Source organism: Cibotium barometz, chromosome 21 (assembly GCF_041138505.1).
Source record: "Cibotium barometz isolate CiBa-2024 chromosome 21, ASM4113850v1, whole genome shotgun sequence".
Classification (NCBI taxonomy): Eukaryota; Viridiplantae; Streptophyta; class Polypodiopsida; order Cyatheales; family Cibotiaceae; genus Cibotium; species Cibotium barometz.
Genome location: NC_141066.1, coordinates 49,102,557 through 49,117,824, shown reverse-complemented (window position 1 = coordinate 49,117,824; position 15,268 = coordinate 49,102,557). Strand labels below are relative to the sequence as shown.

Here is a 15,268-nt window from a genome sequence, read left to right as displayed (position 1 = left end):
AAAAAGTTTTTTGGTTTTATAACCTCGAACAAGGCTCTGGATTTTAGGGTTAGTGAAACAAACGGCCAAGATACACACTTAATTTTAGGGTTTCGATGGGGCTGAGATTTGATATTAGTATCTCGTTCGAGGTACATGGACGGCTTAGTTTTTAGTCATTACCACGACCGAGGTATGTCGACGGTCGAGATTCATTAAATACCTCAATCGAGATATTCAAATGGCTGGGATCGCATCTTCCAATGTGCGTGAATGGACGGTGGAGATTGCATCTCTGTACCTCAAATGAGATATTTGGATGGTGGAGATTGCATCTCTGTACCTCCAATGAGATATGTGGACGGTGGAGATTGCATCTCTGTACCTCGAACGAGATACGTGGACAGTGGAGATTGCATCTCTTTACCTCGAAGAACGAGGTATTTCAATGGTCAAGATTTGATCGCAATATCTCGTTTGAGATATGTGGACAGTGGAGATTGTATCCCTATACCTCGAAGAACAATGAATGGTCGAGATTTTATTTCAATATCTCGTTCGATATGTGGACAGTGGATATGGGCTCGTCAAATATGCTTAGGGGGATACAGCGTGGCATTGATGTGGATCCGAGTGGCATGAATATCTCGATCGAGATAGTGTGGTGGCGGTGACCTGTGTTGGTGACATGGATGATGACTAGAAACCCGGACCTGCTACGTGGCATTAGTTGGTATCTCGTTCGAGATATGTCGCTTTAGGCTTGGAAGGCACGTGTCGTGTTTTAATTCATGGCGATATCACGATCGAGGTACTCCGCCCGAGATGCGTGGATGTCCCAATTTTAGAGAGAGTGAACGAAAGTGAGCACCCTCATCTTGCAACCGCCCATATTTTAAATAGCCTCAGCAGTGTTGTGCTTGCCTAATGTTATAGCGTGATAATGGCTACGCTAGAAGACGGTGCTTAAGGTTGTTTTCTCTTCTAACAACATTTTTGCATCAAAATTTATTGCACACAACAAACAAAGTCGAAGATGGTGCTTAAGGTTGTTTTCTCTTCTAACAACATTTCTGAATCAACATTTATTGCACACAACAAACAAAAAGCATACCTTTGCCCTGATGGAAGAACAGCACGTAGGTGCTGTTTTGATGCCTCAGAGGTATATTGATATCACGTCATAATTCTAGTGAGACAAGTGTAGCTGGAGAGCAATCAGAGTGCATCTTGTTGGTAGTTTGAAGACCAATAGGAGCTGGTGTAGCTGAAGAACAAGCACAGGTAAAAAGAGTGTAAAAAGTAGTCGATGCACCTCATCTTTCCACGTACGGGCAAAAAAATAATTTAAAATAATCCCTGCCTATTTAGAGAACACGTCGATTAAGCCACATGGAGTACGGATCATGGAATTGTATGACAACACGTGCGAGTGTAAATGCACACGTGTATCCACATGTTTGACAGCCACACACGTGCGACCGCACATCCACATGTGGATTCCCACATATGGGCTATTTCACACGTGTGAGTCGCACATGTGAATACGTGGCGTGGCCACGTCTCCGTATCACTACCACATGGCCTTACGATGCTATAAATGTCTGGTTAATTTAAAAAAAATAAAATTTCACCTCTGAGCTGCCCCGCCTATCTGCCCCCAAACCACTAAGCTGCCCCACCATAGAAAATTTACAAAGTGGATCCCTTGCCCCAGCTGCCCCATCATAGAAAAACAAAGCGATAGCATCAATATGTTTAAATTGGATTTTGCGGTGTTTCCAACCTACCCTATCTTCCTTCTAAGCCACGCAATTTCTACTTGGTTATCCCACCTGCCCCCTAAGCTACAACTAGGAGTATTTTTGTGTCCCATAGGTTGTCCCATCATCGATTGAAAAACGACGCGAATAGTGGGAACATGGTCAATTGGATTACAGTAATTGTGTAGTCTTTCCAACATTCCCCTAGCTACTGAAGGCTTAGCTTCTATTGTGTGCGCCTAAGCTTGCACCCTTCTAGGGTTATTTAGAGGTGCTATTGGTTGGATCCAAAGTTTACTACATAGAGGTGGGATCAAGTGATAAAGATGTTCCTACGACAAAGGAAACACCAGTAGAGAGACTTTTTGAGTTCCTGCAGTTTGCAAGTGCACAAGATTTGTTTGAGTGCTATAGGGAATGCTTCAATATAAGATTTGAAATTAGTTCAATGATTGATCACTTCAAAGGAGTATTACGAAGAGGAAATGCAAGCTTTCTTTACATTGGCAGGTGATAGTGCCATTCATACTGAAGGTGTGAGGTTTGATCACCTTAGCATGTTGTCATAGACATATTCAAAAAAGGCCAGATTGCAAAAAAAGTATGACATACTTCTTGACCATGTGAAAGTTACTATGGAGCAGTGTAGATTACATAGTAGGAAATGCAGGTTTATTCAGCATCATGTGGCTTTCCTTTTCTATCTACATGAAAAATCAGGAATAGAGGATGTTGAAAAGAATAGTCTTGACAGTTTCAGTGTATAACCTATAGCATTTCTAAGGGACAATCAAAATCAAGAAGAAATGAATGATGTAGAAATGGTTATGGATATAGAGCAAGAAGAAATACTGAGCAGGGATTTTGATGCTAAAATTTTTAAAGCAAGTTTAATTCTTCTAGAGAAAAAAGATGTTTCTATAGAGGTTTCAGAGAAGGAGATCCTTCTGCAATGCCTATCATCCTTCCCACTAAAGAACAATAAGAGTTTTGTACTAACAGATATCCAAAAGCTCTTGAACATAAGGGAGGACTATTGTCTTGGTTTAATAGCAGACAGATGTCAAGTTGCATCAGATTTTTAAGATCCAAATGCCACTAATGAAATTTTCAATGCTTGATATAGAAGCATCATGTGGCAACTTCATTAGTGCATCTAAGGCTATAGAAATGTGCATAAGAAAATTGAAGAACAAGAAAACACTCTTCCCACATAAGAAGAATTTTTTGCTATTCAAGAAAGTATGGGAATCTCTAATATGAGAAGCGAGCAACCAAAGATTCCATGCTCAGAAGGAGAAAATCCTCCACAAGGTTCAATTGACTTGTGGGAGGATAGGGGACTTGTTGTGTGACGATGAGAACAAAAAGGTATTTATAAGAATATATTCATAACATTGTTTTAAAAATTTTTACTGTTTTGTAAAATAAAAATTTTCTTTGTTTATAGCTTGAGATAGCAAATGAAGATGGATTCCTTGGTCAAGGTAGAGGTAAATAAACTTTTGTTGGCAGAGACTCAGCCCTCAGCCACTATATTTGAAGGATACCTCCAGGTGTGCTAATCATTTACCATTCAAAATATTCATATGATCCATGCATTCCATTTATGGCCTTAAAGGTTCTTTCAGCATACTTAGGATATGGAAGGATACAACACAATGCAAAAAAGATAATGCTGATATAGAGAAGCAAGAAGCTATACATATTTTTGGATATGCACCAGGGATGTGGGCATCGAGAGGACACGGTATTTTTTGTGTTATGCGGCATATGCAAACTTGGTAGTTCCTGATTTGGATACCCACGCTCTTGGAGGCTATCAATGCCAAAAGGTATTAAGGTATAAAGGCAAACTACCCAAAGAAGACGAGGCTAAACAGTTATCCAAAGATGAGGGCAAACAACTACCTACAAAAAACCCTGAAAAGGAGGGGAGTCTCTTTGAGGAAGACAAACAGTTGAAGTGAAAAAGAAGAAGACTTTTTTAAAAGTCTTTTCCTACTTTGTATTGAGAACATTTTTTGTTACGATTTGCGTCGCCTTGACTTTTTCTCCTTTTCAATCACCATCCTGCATAAAGATATGCTTTATTTAGCATGATGAGTGTTTATAATATATTGATGTTAATAATAGTGATTGTTTTTGTGTTGTATAAACTAACCTGTTTTTAAAGAATTTCATTGTATCATTGCATTTTCCTTTGGTAGAATGTATTAAAAAACTCCCATAATGCATCTATTTTTGTTTTTTTGCCACCATGTTGAGTTGTACGAAAATAGTTGATACATGCAGCAGCATAGTGTGATTTTTCCATGCCTTGAGTACTCCATGTAGCAAAAGTCTCTTGGTTCCTCACAAATTATGGGCCATGTGCAAACAAAATATGCTTCAAATATAAAAAACATATTAATAATAATTTTATATCATATTAATTAGTAAATGTACGAATTACATGAAGCAAAAACTCTTACTAGGTAGAAGGATTTGTCTTGTTCCCCCAGGCAACTACAATTGTTTCCACCAGCGTCTTGATTGTTGTTTCAAACTAACTTGCGTAATCGCCTTTAGTCATTTGCTTACGTAAGAGTTTTATAAAATTATCAAGCTCTATCCAAAACCTCATACGAAGCATTTTCATCCTTAGATCACTAGCTTGGTTAGTTGTGTGCTTGCATTTTGTGTGCTTGCATATAAAGATTTCCAACATTCTCATATTGCTATAACTTGTTTGTTTTTATAGTTTGATAAGAACCTCTTTGCTTTGGCTCCTCCCACCATTGACACATCTGCTAGAACATCACCAGTGGTACCTGATTTCTTGTCATCCTTTTTAAGTTGCACATGTCCACCATGAAAGCCCATTTAAGAGAGTAAAATCTCACATTGTTCTAAATATATATCCGATAGCTCTGATGGAAAAATGGAATGAGCATAGTCAAGATGAATCTTTAATAGCTTATCCAGTATTCTAATTTATGCATGTAAAGTATAAATGCAAACTCTCTCTAGCTTTATAGGAAGTATGGGATCCCAATTGGGATCCTCAAACACAAAACATGGTTCACCCTTGAATTTGGCTATTTTTATTGACTTTCCTTGCTCTTGGTCTTTGATTTTCCTTTAGCCTTGGTCTGGTGTTTATCACCAGTTACTTGCTTTGGTCTTGTCTTTGGATGGAAGCTTCATACAATCCATTATAGGATTGTACCAATCCAGATAGTTCATGCCTGCCATGCAATAGAGTCATGGGTCTGCACATCTAGGACCACCACACACCCCATACATGCACTTCTAGGACCACCACACACCCCATACATGCACTTCAATGCTTTCAAGTCAGCACTCATGTGCCACTCAACTGTAAAGTTTCCTACCCCATCCACCACAAGCGTCTCACCTTTATTCTGAGCATCAATGATGCTTGGAATTTATGTGTGCCAAAACAACCATTTAAGAGAATCATGACTCTCACCTGACACCGCAACCACCCCTATGTACCATAGTTCTGACTCTGATTGTGTGCTATGTAATGGATGGTATTCCTTACCTTAAGCATAATTTAAAGCTTTGTTCATCAGTCCTATACTGATTCTTTCCATTTTTTGATGTTTGAGAATTTGTGCATCATCAAGCTTGATAACAAAAATAAGATTACCCTCATAGTCCTCTATTATGCACTGATAGAACTTCACCATGGCTGATTGGACCCTTCTAACATCTATAAATATGTTATTACACATATCATACTTAAATATCGATTTCTTTTTTTTTTGGGGCTTCTCTACAGTCATGAAACCGTCAATGTGTTTGTATTCACCTATGAATCATGGAATAGCTAAATTTTGTTGGTGTCATGTCATTGCTACAGTATGTGGTCGAGGTAAGCCGAACACACAAAAATGATAAGGCTTCATACCTTGGATGGGTAGCTTTGATATAGCTCTATATCCCTTTCTACTTATTAAGCCTTGTCACATGCCTCCACCACACCTCATTAAGCTTGACCAAGTCACGAAAGTCATTGGAAACTTCCTTGACTACCTTCCTTTGAAGCACTGCACATTGCAAGAACTTGAGCATTTCAATCATATCATTGTTTTTGATAGAAGACTTAATCATAGAAATTCTATCTAGAGGATTATCCAAGCGGAAACCTCCCACACTATTCATGTAACTTCGAGCAAGCCTTATCCATTCCTTCTTAGCACTCCCATGTGTGGCTACTAGTAGGCATGAAACACTCTTAAACTATCTAGATCTCACTCTTAACCCAAAAGGAGTGCGTTTTAGTTGGGTTTTTTTGGAGTGCTTTTTCCAGCTTGTTCCTCCAATTTTTTGTTAGTTTGTCTAAGCTCTATTACCTCTTCTTGAGATGACTACTGAAGTAGCCTTTCTAACTCATTTACACGTTGAGTTTGTGAGATCACAATGTCCTCTAGTCCTTTAACAGATTGCTTGTACACACCAAGCATAGTTTTAGCCATATTTATGTGTTGATAATGGAAAATAGTAGCTTGATTATTCAATCTTGAGCAACATCCAAGCAAGCCTTCTCTACCATCCCCAATGAATTGAATAAGATCATGCAAGGTGCTAAATGATGGAGGCTTACCAGTTGATGGGTAAAGAGGGTATAGACCTCTTTGAACCCACAAATCTACATGCTTCTTTCCTTCTGCATGTAGCCTTTGAGCTTCAGCCTCATCCTATAGAGTTTGAGCTTTAGCCTCATCATGTAGAGATTTGTGATGAATACTTCGCCACATGCAATATTCTTTGTCGAGTACTAAGTTGATATGGTGTATTTTCTTTAAGTGTGGATCAACTCTTGGAGTCGCCATAGAAATGAAAATGATCCAAAGAGAAAGCAAGACATGGCGGAGAGAGAAAAAAAGAAAGAAAAGAGAGGGAAAAACGCACGTCATATCCTATGGAAGAGAGAAGTATGTTATGTATTCAAATATTTGAAATTAGCTTATTTTAGAAAACGTGTACTAAAGTAGGTAAGAGGGCTGCCAAAAGGATAGGTGAATTAAAGACTATAGCATATTAAAGACACTCTCCTCTAAATATAGGTAAGAGAGACGCATTTAATATAGCTATTTGTCTCTACTATTTTAGTTAGATCACTTTGATTAAGAAAGTTAATCCAATCCTTACATGGCCCTTTTTTTTCATTTTTGGCCCTAATGTATACAGGATGCACAAATGCCTAAGGAGGCTAAGTTGGAAAATTGTCGCCATCTACACCAAGGAGTAAAACCCATCGAGTGTGAAAGCACATTGATCACGGGAATGGAAGCCTCAAGGGGTTTCAAACCCTCAAGCACTATCAATCTAATGGTTAGAACTCTGTAATCTAATCACTCATGAGGGAGAACCTAGCAAGACTTCTCTCGTCTCTCTCTCTCAATCACACTCCACATCTAGCTAATCACAAGCAAGAATCAAGAAAGCTTACCTCAAGTACACACACACACACTCAAGCACTCACACATGCACGTAAGCAACTCAACAAGACTGAATAGAAGCTTGAGCTCAATAGTTGATTGTGTTATCAAAAGTGGCCTTACACTTATAATTGGGCTTTGCCCAATTGCCTTTTAGAAATATAATTGTTTTGTTCATATACATGCCAAGAGTCTTTATTGTTTTGAAGTATAATTGCTTAAAGGTAACTCTCTTTTGCTTCAAGGTAGAGATTTGCCTCTTTGGGTTTTAGTGTAGTGGTAACGCCCTTAACTCTCGAAAGGAAGGTATAAGGTTCAAATCTACCCACTCTCATAGTGGAAAGTGATGGCATATAATTCTAGCACCTTCAACCTTCACATTAGAAACAAAAAGAATAGAATTGTTTTTTTGTATACATGTAAGTCTATTCTTTTGTTTGGAATTGTAATTGCTCATATGCAACTCTTCGTAGTATTTTCAAGAAAGTTTCGAGAAAGTATAATCGTTGCTTCAATGATTTAATAATCGAAATAGTTGTATCACTCTAATGTACACAACAATTGAATAGACCAATTCCCTTCATCACTAGGCCTAGCCTTGGAAGCATTTGTGGTTCATCAGTAATTAGCTAGCTATTTTTTTAATTTTATTTTTTTGTTAAGAGTTACAACAAGAGGGGCCGGGCAGCTCACCGAGTGAGTGGGGGTGGCAAGGATGGAACCTAGGACCTCTTGCAAAAAAAGCTACCTCACCGAGTGGTAAGGATGGAACCTAGGACCTCTTTGCAAAAATAATAATAATAATAATAATCTCAAATAAGGTAGGCTTTTTTTTTGGGGGGGGGGGGGGGGGGGGGGGGGGGGGGGGGGGTAAACTCTATCTAGAAAGGAAGGCAACCACTTGGAACTTTGCCAGTTCTTCTGATGTTATTGGCGACCTCTGCCACTTTGATTGTTTTGGCAGCTCGCATTGCCTCCGCAGAAGCCTTCTTTTGCTCCGCCTTCTTATGTGCTAAGGCAATCTTGTTCTGCATCTTCTCGAACGACTTTGCCCTTTTCTCTTCCAATTTCATCTAGCATTCGTACATAGCACAATAATAAGTCCAATCCAAAAGAAATCCAAGCTTTTTTCCAATGAAATCTAAGCACATGTATACAACACTCATTTGATTAATTGAGTGATTGATTATTACTTACTTATAACCCACATGAAAAAATCATTTGATTTATTGAGTGTGCTTATTTAATCAACGCACTCACCTCCACTTTCTTCATACTAACGCTTGCTTTGATCCTTTGCTGGTTCTCCCAAGCATTTATTTTGGACTCTTCTCTTCTATAGCTGCACTCATAACACGCTGCTAAGATCAGTCTTGGAATCTGCGTATCGAGTCGTTAGTACGTTACCCACACCTAGTGTAAAATGTGAGAATTTGGTGTTCAATTTAAACATACCGGTTCCTATTTTTGGAATTCTTTGCCTCCTGGTAGGCAAAGGCTTGCGCAAGGACCTTGTCTCTTCTCACTTTCTCCAGAGCTTGTCTTGCTGGATTGGTAATGGGGACACCACTTTTATCCTTAATGGAACTGCTAGTTGAGGAGTTGAATACAGAGGGAAGGGATGGCCTGCTGTTATTATGATCATCAGCGCCTAACACCATTGCAAGGCTCTCTCCATTGGAAGGATATGTGTGTGACAGCCCTGTGTTGTTGTTGTTGTTGGTGATGTTCATGGCATATCCAGCAGATTCTGGTGATTGAGCTGATCTCATTACAGTTGTGGGCACAATCTGCATATTGTTGTTTTCTTCTGATTCTGCACTCCTGCTACCATGGCTCGAGCTCCGGGACGACAGAAGCATCTCTGAAATTCTGTTGAAATCCACATCCTCAATCTCCCCACCTGCACACACAACAATCATCACCTCCTATTTAGCTCGCTCTCTCTCTCTCTCTCTCTCTCTCTCTCTCTCTCAGCTTGAGCACAAGTGTGCACATGCGCCTGGCCTCACACAGGTCTGTGTTGTGTATGTGTAGGTGTCACAGTGTGTGATAATGTTTATGTCTAGGAATATGCAGATGTAAATGAACATGTATATGCATACGTAAATGTATATGCACATGCATATGTATGTGTACATATACATATGTATGTGGTTACATATACATATGTGTAGGTGTGTGTGATAATGTGTATGTCTAGGAATATGCAGATGTAAATGAATATGTATATGCATATGTATATGCGTACATATACATATGTATGTGTTTACATATACATATGTATGTATATATGTACGTATATATATACACACACACACGCGCACACATACATGTATGTTCGTTAATGCGTATGTATGTGTATGTATATGCATGCATATGCACACATATATGCATACATATACTTCTCAGCTCTCACCACACTTTGCCTTGATAAAATTAGCCTGCCAAGTTGACTCTACATTGAGTGAACTAATCATGTAGCAGTTTGTTACTTAATCCGAACACTCAAACACCTTATGAATCATTCATACTAGGTAAAACCTTGTACAAAGGTTAGAAAATGTTCTGACCTTCCCTCATCACCGTCAGAGCATTAGTCATCCTACTAACGTCATCATCAGTAGTTGCTGGCCTCCTATCTCCAACTCTCACAAAAGCTCTGAAGTTTGGATAATTATACTGATTGTTTCTCAGAAAGTGATCTTCTTGAATCTCAGGCAACTGTTGCTGCTGGTGATCTCCACTGTAAATGGTGTCTTCAAGACTGCTAGGGGTGTTGGTAGCTTGCCATGTACCCATGGCAACTGCGGCCGCAAGCATGGCATCAAATTCCATGCTCAGGGTCCTCCCATTTGCAGACCCCAAGGAGAGCTCTGAAGCTGCTTCTGATATTGTCCTGTGAAGGCCATTGTTGTTGTCCATTGGTTCAGGGTGATGTTGAAATATATGAATCTCTTCCACAGACGGCTTCCTGCCCCTATCCTCCATCACATGCTTATCATCAATGGGCCCTGACCTCTCTGTAAACACACAAAATTTAACATATAACATTATTTGATAATGTTGTTGATAAGTGCTAGCAAATTAAGTGTGGAAATCATTGTGAAGTGTATGCAATGAGATATGTATGTATGACCAACCTCTTGCATAGCGGGAGGACCCCCTGCTATTCTCTCTGTTATAGGAGAAAAGCTTGCTGGCAAGAAGAGCTAGAAGACCTCCCTCTGAGCCCGAAGAAAATGAGCTTCCAGTAGGGCTATCCGGAGGTGCCTCAGACACACCGTCTTTCTGTAACAAATGCAATCACAAGGTTTATCTTGATTATGGTGCTCAATTGCACAGAAGACAATACAAGAGAACTGTGTTGATTAAGGTCTTGATTAGAAAATAATTTGGTTGCAACATAATCTTATAATTTCAGTATGGTTACAAAGGAAGGCGTAATTACCCCATGTCTTTTGCTAGTAGAGCCTTCGTCTCTTTTGCTGCCGGAGGCCTGAGCGTCCAAATTGCTTTGATAAGTGAAATTGTTACAGGGATTAAGCTGATTAATCTTGAGTGCTAAAGCTTCTGGTTTAGGTTTTAGTGGTAAAGGGCGAGGGGAAGAAATGGGTGAAGAAGGTGATGGACTGCAGATAGGAGATGGTATGGGTACTGGATCAATCTCTCCATGTTGATGGTTAATGTTCAGTACAGAAGTTGGGCTTGTGGACTCCAACCATAACTTCACATTCTCCTTGTTTGCAGATGTATGGATGGCCCTCCTGCTGAGATTAAATGGAAGCTCAAGCTCCTTTTTACCATTCATCGATTCAACATCTTGCGCTGGCCATTTGACATGATGATTCTCCTGATCAGGAATCATCGTCTGATTGGTGCTGGGCTGATTGTAAATTGTAGCCTCCCAGAATCGGAAGGGTAAAGGGTGGCCATTATTGCAGGATGAAAGCTTGATATTGTACTGGCTTTGATCTGAGGTTGCAGAACTACACTGCTCAGCATTTTGCTTGAAGCTTGGCATAATTAGGGCTGATAAGCGGGTAGCTTATATGCTTAATAACCGAGGAGGGTTACTGCCGAAGCGGCTAATTAGTACAGCTAACTGAGGTAACAGGTTCTAGACATTAATCAAAACAAGTTGATAGCAAGGTATACTATTAAGATTTTGGTTCTCATTATGATTTTTGGAGAAGTCCCAGCTATATATAAGGATTGACTGCCACTGCTAAGACAGCGGTGTGCCAGGCTGGCAGCCGCTATTCTGAATCCTGATTCGCATCAATAGCCCCACGAAGAGTCAACGATTCTTCAAAGAGGAAAAATCTAGTGCCACGTTTCATCCCGTGGCGCGTCCAAGCTGGCCCTGCGTAGTGGATATGAGGACACGTGCCCTGTCCCTATCCGTCGCCAGCTTCTGCCACTCAGATTAAGTTCTCGACACCTGGCACGTGTAATCCGCGTATGATGTGTGCCTTCACCGCGTTTCCTGTTTTCAAATTGCCCCCCCACGTGACAAATAGCTCCTCAAAGCCTTTAGTTTTTTGTGTCCGATCCGGTGCTCGAAAAAAACACTCTAGATCGGCATGAATGCCCGTGGAGATTTTTTTCAGAACAAGGTTGCTTTGAGGGTCTTTTGCAAGCTCTGATAGGTCTGAGGCAAGCTCTCATAGGTAGGCAGGGGGACGTGTCAGGAAGAGGCATGCGGGAGGTGCTCTGCGAGGCAAGGAAGAGAGATGGAGGCCTTGCATTGGGCATGAAGAGGTAGGAGTGAAAAAAAAGGCTGGAAAAGAAAACGATTGTAGTATAGCTGACATCTTGTCCACCGGATTTTGTTGTGTAATCAATCAAAAGAAATCATGCAAATAACAGGTGGGAATGCATGTGGCGATAATGTCTTCCTCCCCACCACACCATAGATGTTAATCACTTTCATTTTCGACACATGCAACAAGGAGTTTAGGTGCCACTGCAATGCCACCACGGAGTGAGCCCCCCTATGTAGCAGGAGGTAATCAAGGTGGAGGGGGATGCTCCGCCTAAAGTGAATAGCATTAGGTCTCTTATGAACCTAAAGTGTCCAGCCAGTTACACTTTAAGTGAGTGTGAACACTTATGGCCATGTATATAAGTGAATATCTCTCATAATACAAGGATACTCTCCCATTGTGCAATAGAGTCTTACTCTTGCTAATCTCTCTCTCTAATGCATGCTAGTGAGTGTGTGTGAGTGATGTGAGGTGAGAGGAGGGACGAGTACACGTAGTACAATGCGGTGGTGTGACAATGCTCATGGGAGACGCACTGGAATTGCTTCTCAAGGAGTTGTAGAGCTTGGAGACCTCAAGGGTTACGAGCTCGGCCAACTGGAAAGATCCTCAACGATAGTTGCAGTTCACCAGGTAATCTCTTGTTGGATGTGTTTCAAGGAGGGTTAGGGTGAGCCATAACACTCGACATCTCCATGGATCTCCATAAGATTATTCTCATAAATGTAGGAGGGGAGAAATCCTTAGCCAACCTGTGCACTACAAGAACCTCCCTAATGTGGCTTCCGCTATGGGGCAAAGGACCATTTCATCAGATATTGCCCTATCAAATACCCAAAATGGCTCATCCATGAAGTTAATACGGCCCTCCAGAGGGAATTAAAAGGCAAGAAGGTGGATGAATAGGGCTTTCAGCAAGACAGGAAAGGGAAGAATGGGGGGAAACCCCCTGGCCGCACTCCCCAATGCAACAACCACATAACACCCGCTTCGTAGCTCTTTTGACCCTTCCAAACTCATACACGCCAAGGAATGAGAACATTAGAACGTTTCGGAGGTCATTTGGAGGGCCTTTTAGAAGAGAGAGAAAATAGCTGCCAACCAATGAGAAAGCAGGCAACGTAACGTTGAAAATTAGCTATACTTATTTAAAAATTCTTAAAAAGTTTTTATGTATATTCCAAAAACAATCGTATCCATCTTAAATATATAACTTTTTTGGAGAATCTGACAAAAATTGCATTGAAGACGCCTGCCCAAGTACAGATGGAGATTTTTTCATCCTCGATATCTTGTCTTTACTTGTCGAGGAGGGAAATTTTAAAGTGAACTACCTTCGTATGTATTCTTCTTCTCGTTTTGCTCTCTTCATTCTCCTAGCTATGCACTGCTTTCCTTCATCCTTCTACTCTAATCTTTCAGTTCTGCATATTTTCTAAACAATGGCTACAAACCATCGGTTCATATCATGTCGGTCATACCGTGCATCGGAGGACATTGACAAAACACTTCAAAGGCCAAGGAGACCTAGACCATCAGTATTTTTTGTACTTATCTCCAACACAGTCAATGAACAGAACCAATGGACAAAAGTTCAAATAACCAAGGGAACCTAGGTGCTTATGCAACCAAGAAAGCGAAAACATACAAGCAGCAAGAACATTTTCATAACGTCATGGAAGGGTAGAATCAAAGACTTCAAGATAGAGAGATAGAGAGCGGAAGGACAACTATAAAGGAGGTGCTTGTGCAACATGTCTACATGCACAACGAGCTTGTACTTATTATTAGCAGAGAGGATCAATCATCCTTGCAACCACATAAAATAAATTGTAATCCTCTGAACCTCAAAGCAATTCATTATTGTTATCAGTATTAATACAATTAATCATTGAATTATTGTTCTCATTTTTAAGTTCAATTGTTTGTGTATGCAGATGTGTATCCCTCATCATATGAAGAGTGGCAACCAATTGAGTGCATGATTGGGATCATGACTATGGTACATGCACACATTGGGCAGCTGCAGTATGAGGGGAGGACTAAAAGAAGTCTTGCTGATGCAAGTATTTTTTTTATGACCACTTTTACTATTTGCTGGACAAAGCCAATACCCATGGACGCTTGGAAAAGTTGCCTCTCCAAGCAGATTGGAACCACATAGATTGGCCAATTCCTGATTCATGCATTATAGAATCTATTAAGAGTAAGCTTTACAAAGACGTGCAACAATCACTACGAGGGGGTAGTCCCACACGGATAGTGACAATTGTGCTCTACCTACCAATAACTATTTTTGTGGAGCTTTTCAATGTCTGTGAGGTTAAAATTGCAAATACTATGCTCATTTGTGTATATAGTAAACATACATATATTTTTATGTACAGGGACGACTGTATTGTCAATTTTTTAAAGAAACAAGCATAAATAATGACTTCTTCACTTGACAGGTGTTACCCTTAAGAAATAAGGAAACAAATGCGCTTGCGATGCATTCTGGTTTTTAAAAGGTATATTTAATGCTGTTTTTGTGATGGTAATATGATCTAGAATAGGTACTTGGTAAGAGATTTCGTTGAGCTGAAGCATTGGTCGTGAGGCACATGGAGTATTGTTGTGAGGCAGCTGGAGCGGGGTTCGTGAGCTAGAGTGTTGGAGGCTGAGCTGGAGCATTGGTCGTCAGCTTAAGTCGACTTTTGGACAAAAAACCAAACACGCGTTCACGGATTGCAAGAAATAAAATGACATTAAATAATGGAAAAGTGTGCTTTAAATGCGACACGTGTAGAGTGTACTTTTTTCCACGTGTCATTGTTTTATTCGTTGCATGCAGATTGACCGTTTGACACAAATATCGAAGCACTCCACGTAACACGCTGCTGCGATTGAATGTCATACGGTCACATTTAAATATCACGTTCAAACTTAAATAGCACTGCCCAATAAACTATTCTCACACACAAACTCATGGAACTAGAGAGTTTTTTGGCCCAAATTTCTCTAAGGTTTCTCAAAAAGTCCAGATTTTGACACAGTTAGAGTTTCTACACCCCAGTTGCGAGAATCTGCTGTCGCTTTCGAGAGAAACAACGACTTAAACTACGCTTTTAGTACAGTAATTTCAGCTGTTAGAATGGAGGAAAAGCGCAACAAAATGGAAACAGACATCAATCAAAATATATATTCCAGAGCAAGTAGGTGTATAACGCTTTTTCACGTACCTTCTTTAAAGAAATTATTTTAAAATCTTTAGATGCTTTTTCACGTACCTTCTTTAAAGAAATTATTTTAAAATCTTTAGATG

General features: G+C 40.1%; 1 protein-coding gene across 1 annotated transcript; it reads right to left on the bottom strand.

Annotated features, from left to right (window-relative positions):
* Positions 1-7,280: 7,280 nt before the first annotated feature.
* LOC147627293 (uncharacterized) lies at positions 7,281-11,405 on the bottom strand. The gene is made up of 6 exons (XM_086815926.1): positions 10,647-11,405; positions 10,339-10,486; positions 9,769-10,218; positions 8,651-9,098; positions 8,456-8,537; positions 7,281-8,268 (listed from the first exon to the last, which is right to left on the bottom strand). The coding sequence occupies exons 1-6, from the start codon at positions 11,217-11,219 to the stop codon at positions 8,077-8,079; spliced, it is 1,893 nt and encodes a 630-aa protein (XP_086672052.1). The 5' UTR covers positions 11,220-11,405; the 3' UTR covers positions 7,281-8,076.
* Positions 11,406-15,268: the final 3,863 nt, after the last annotated feature.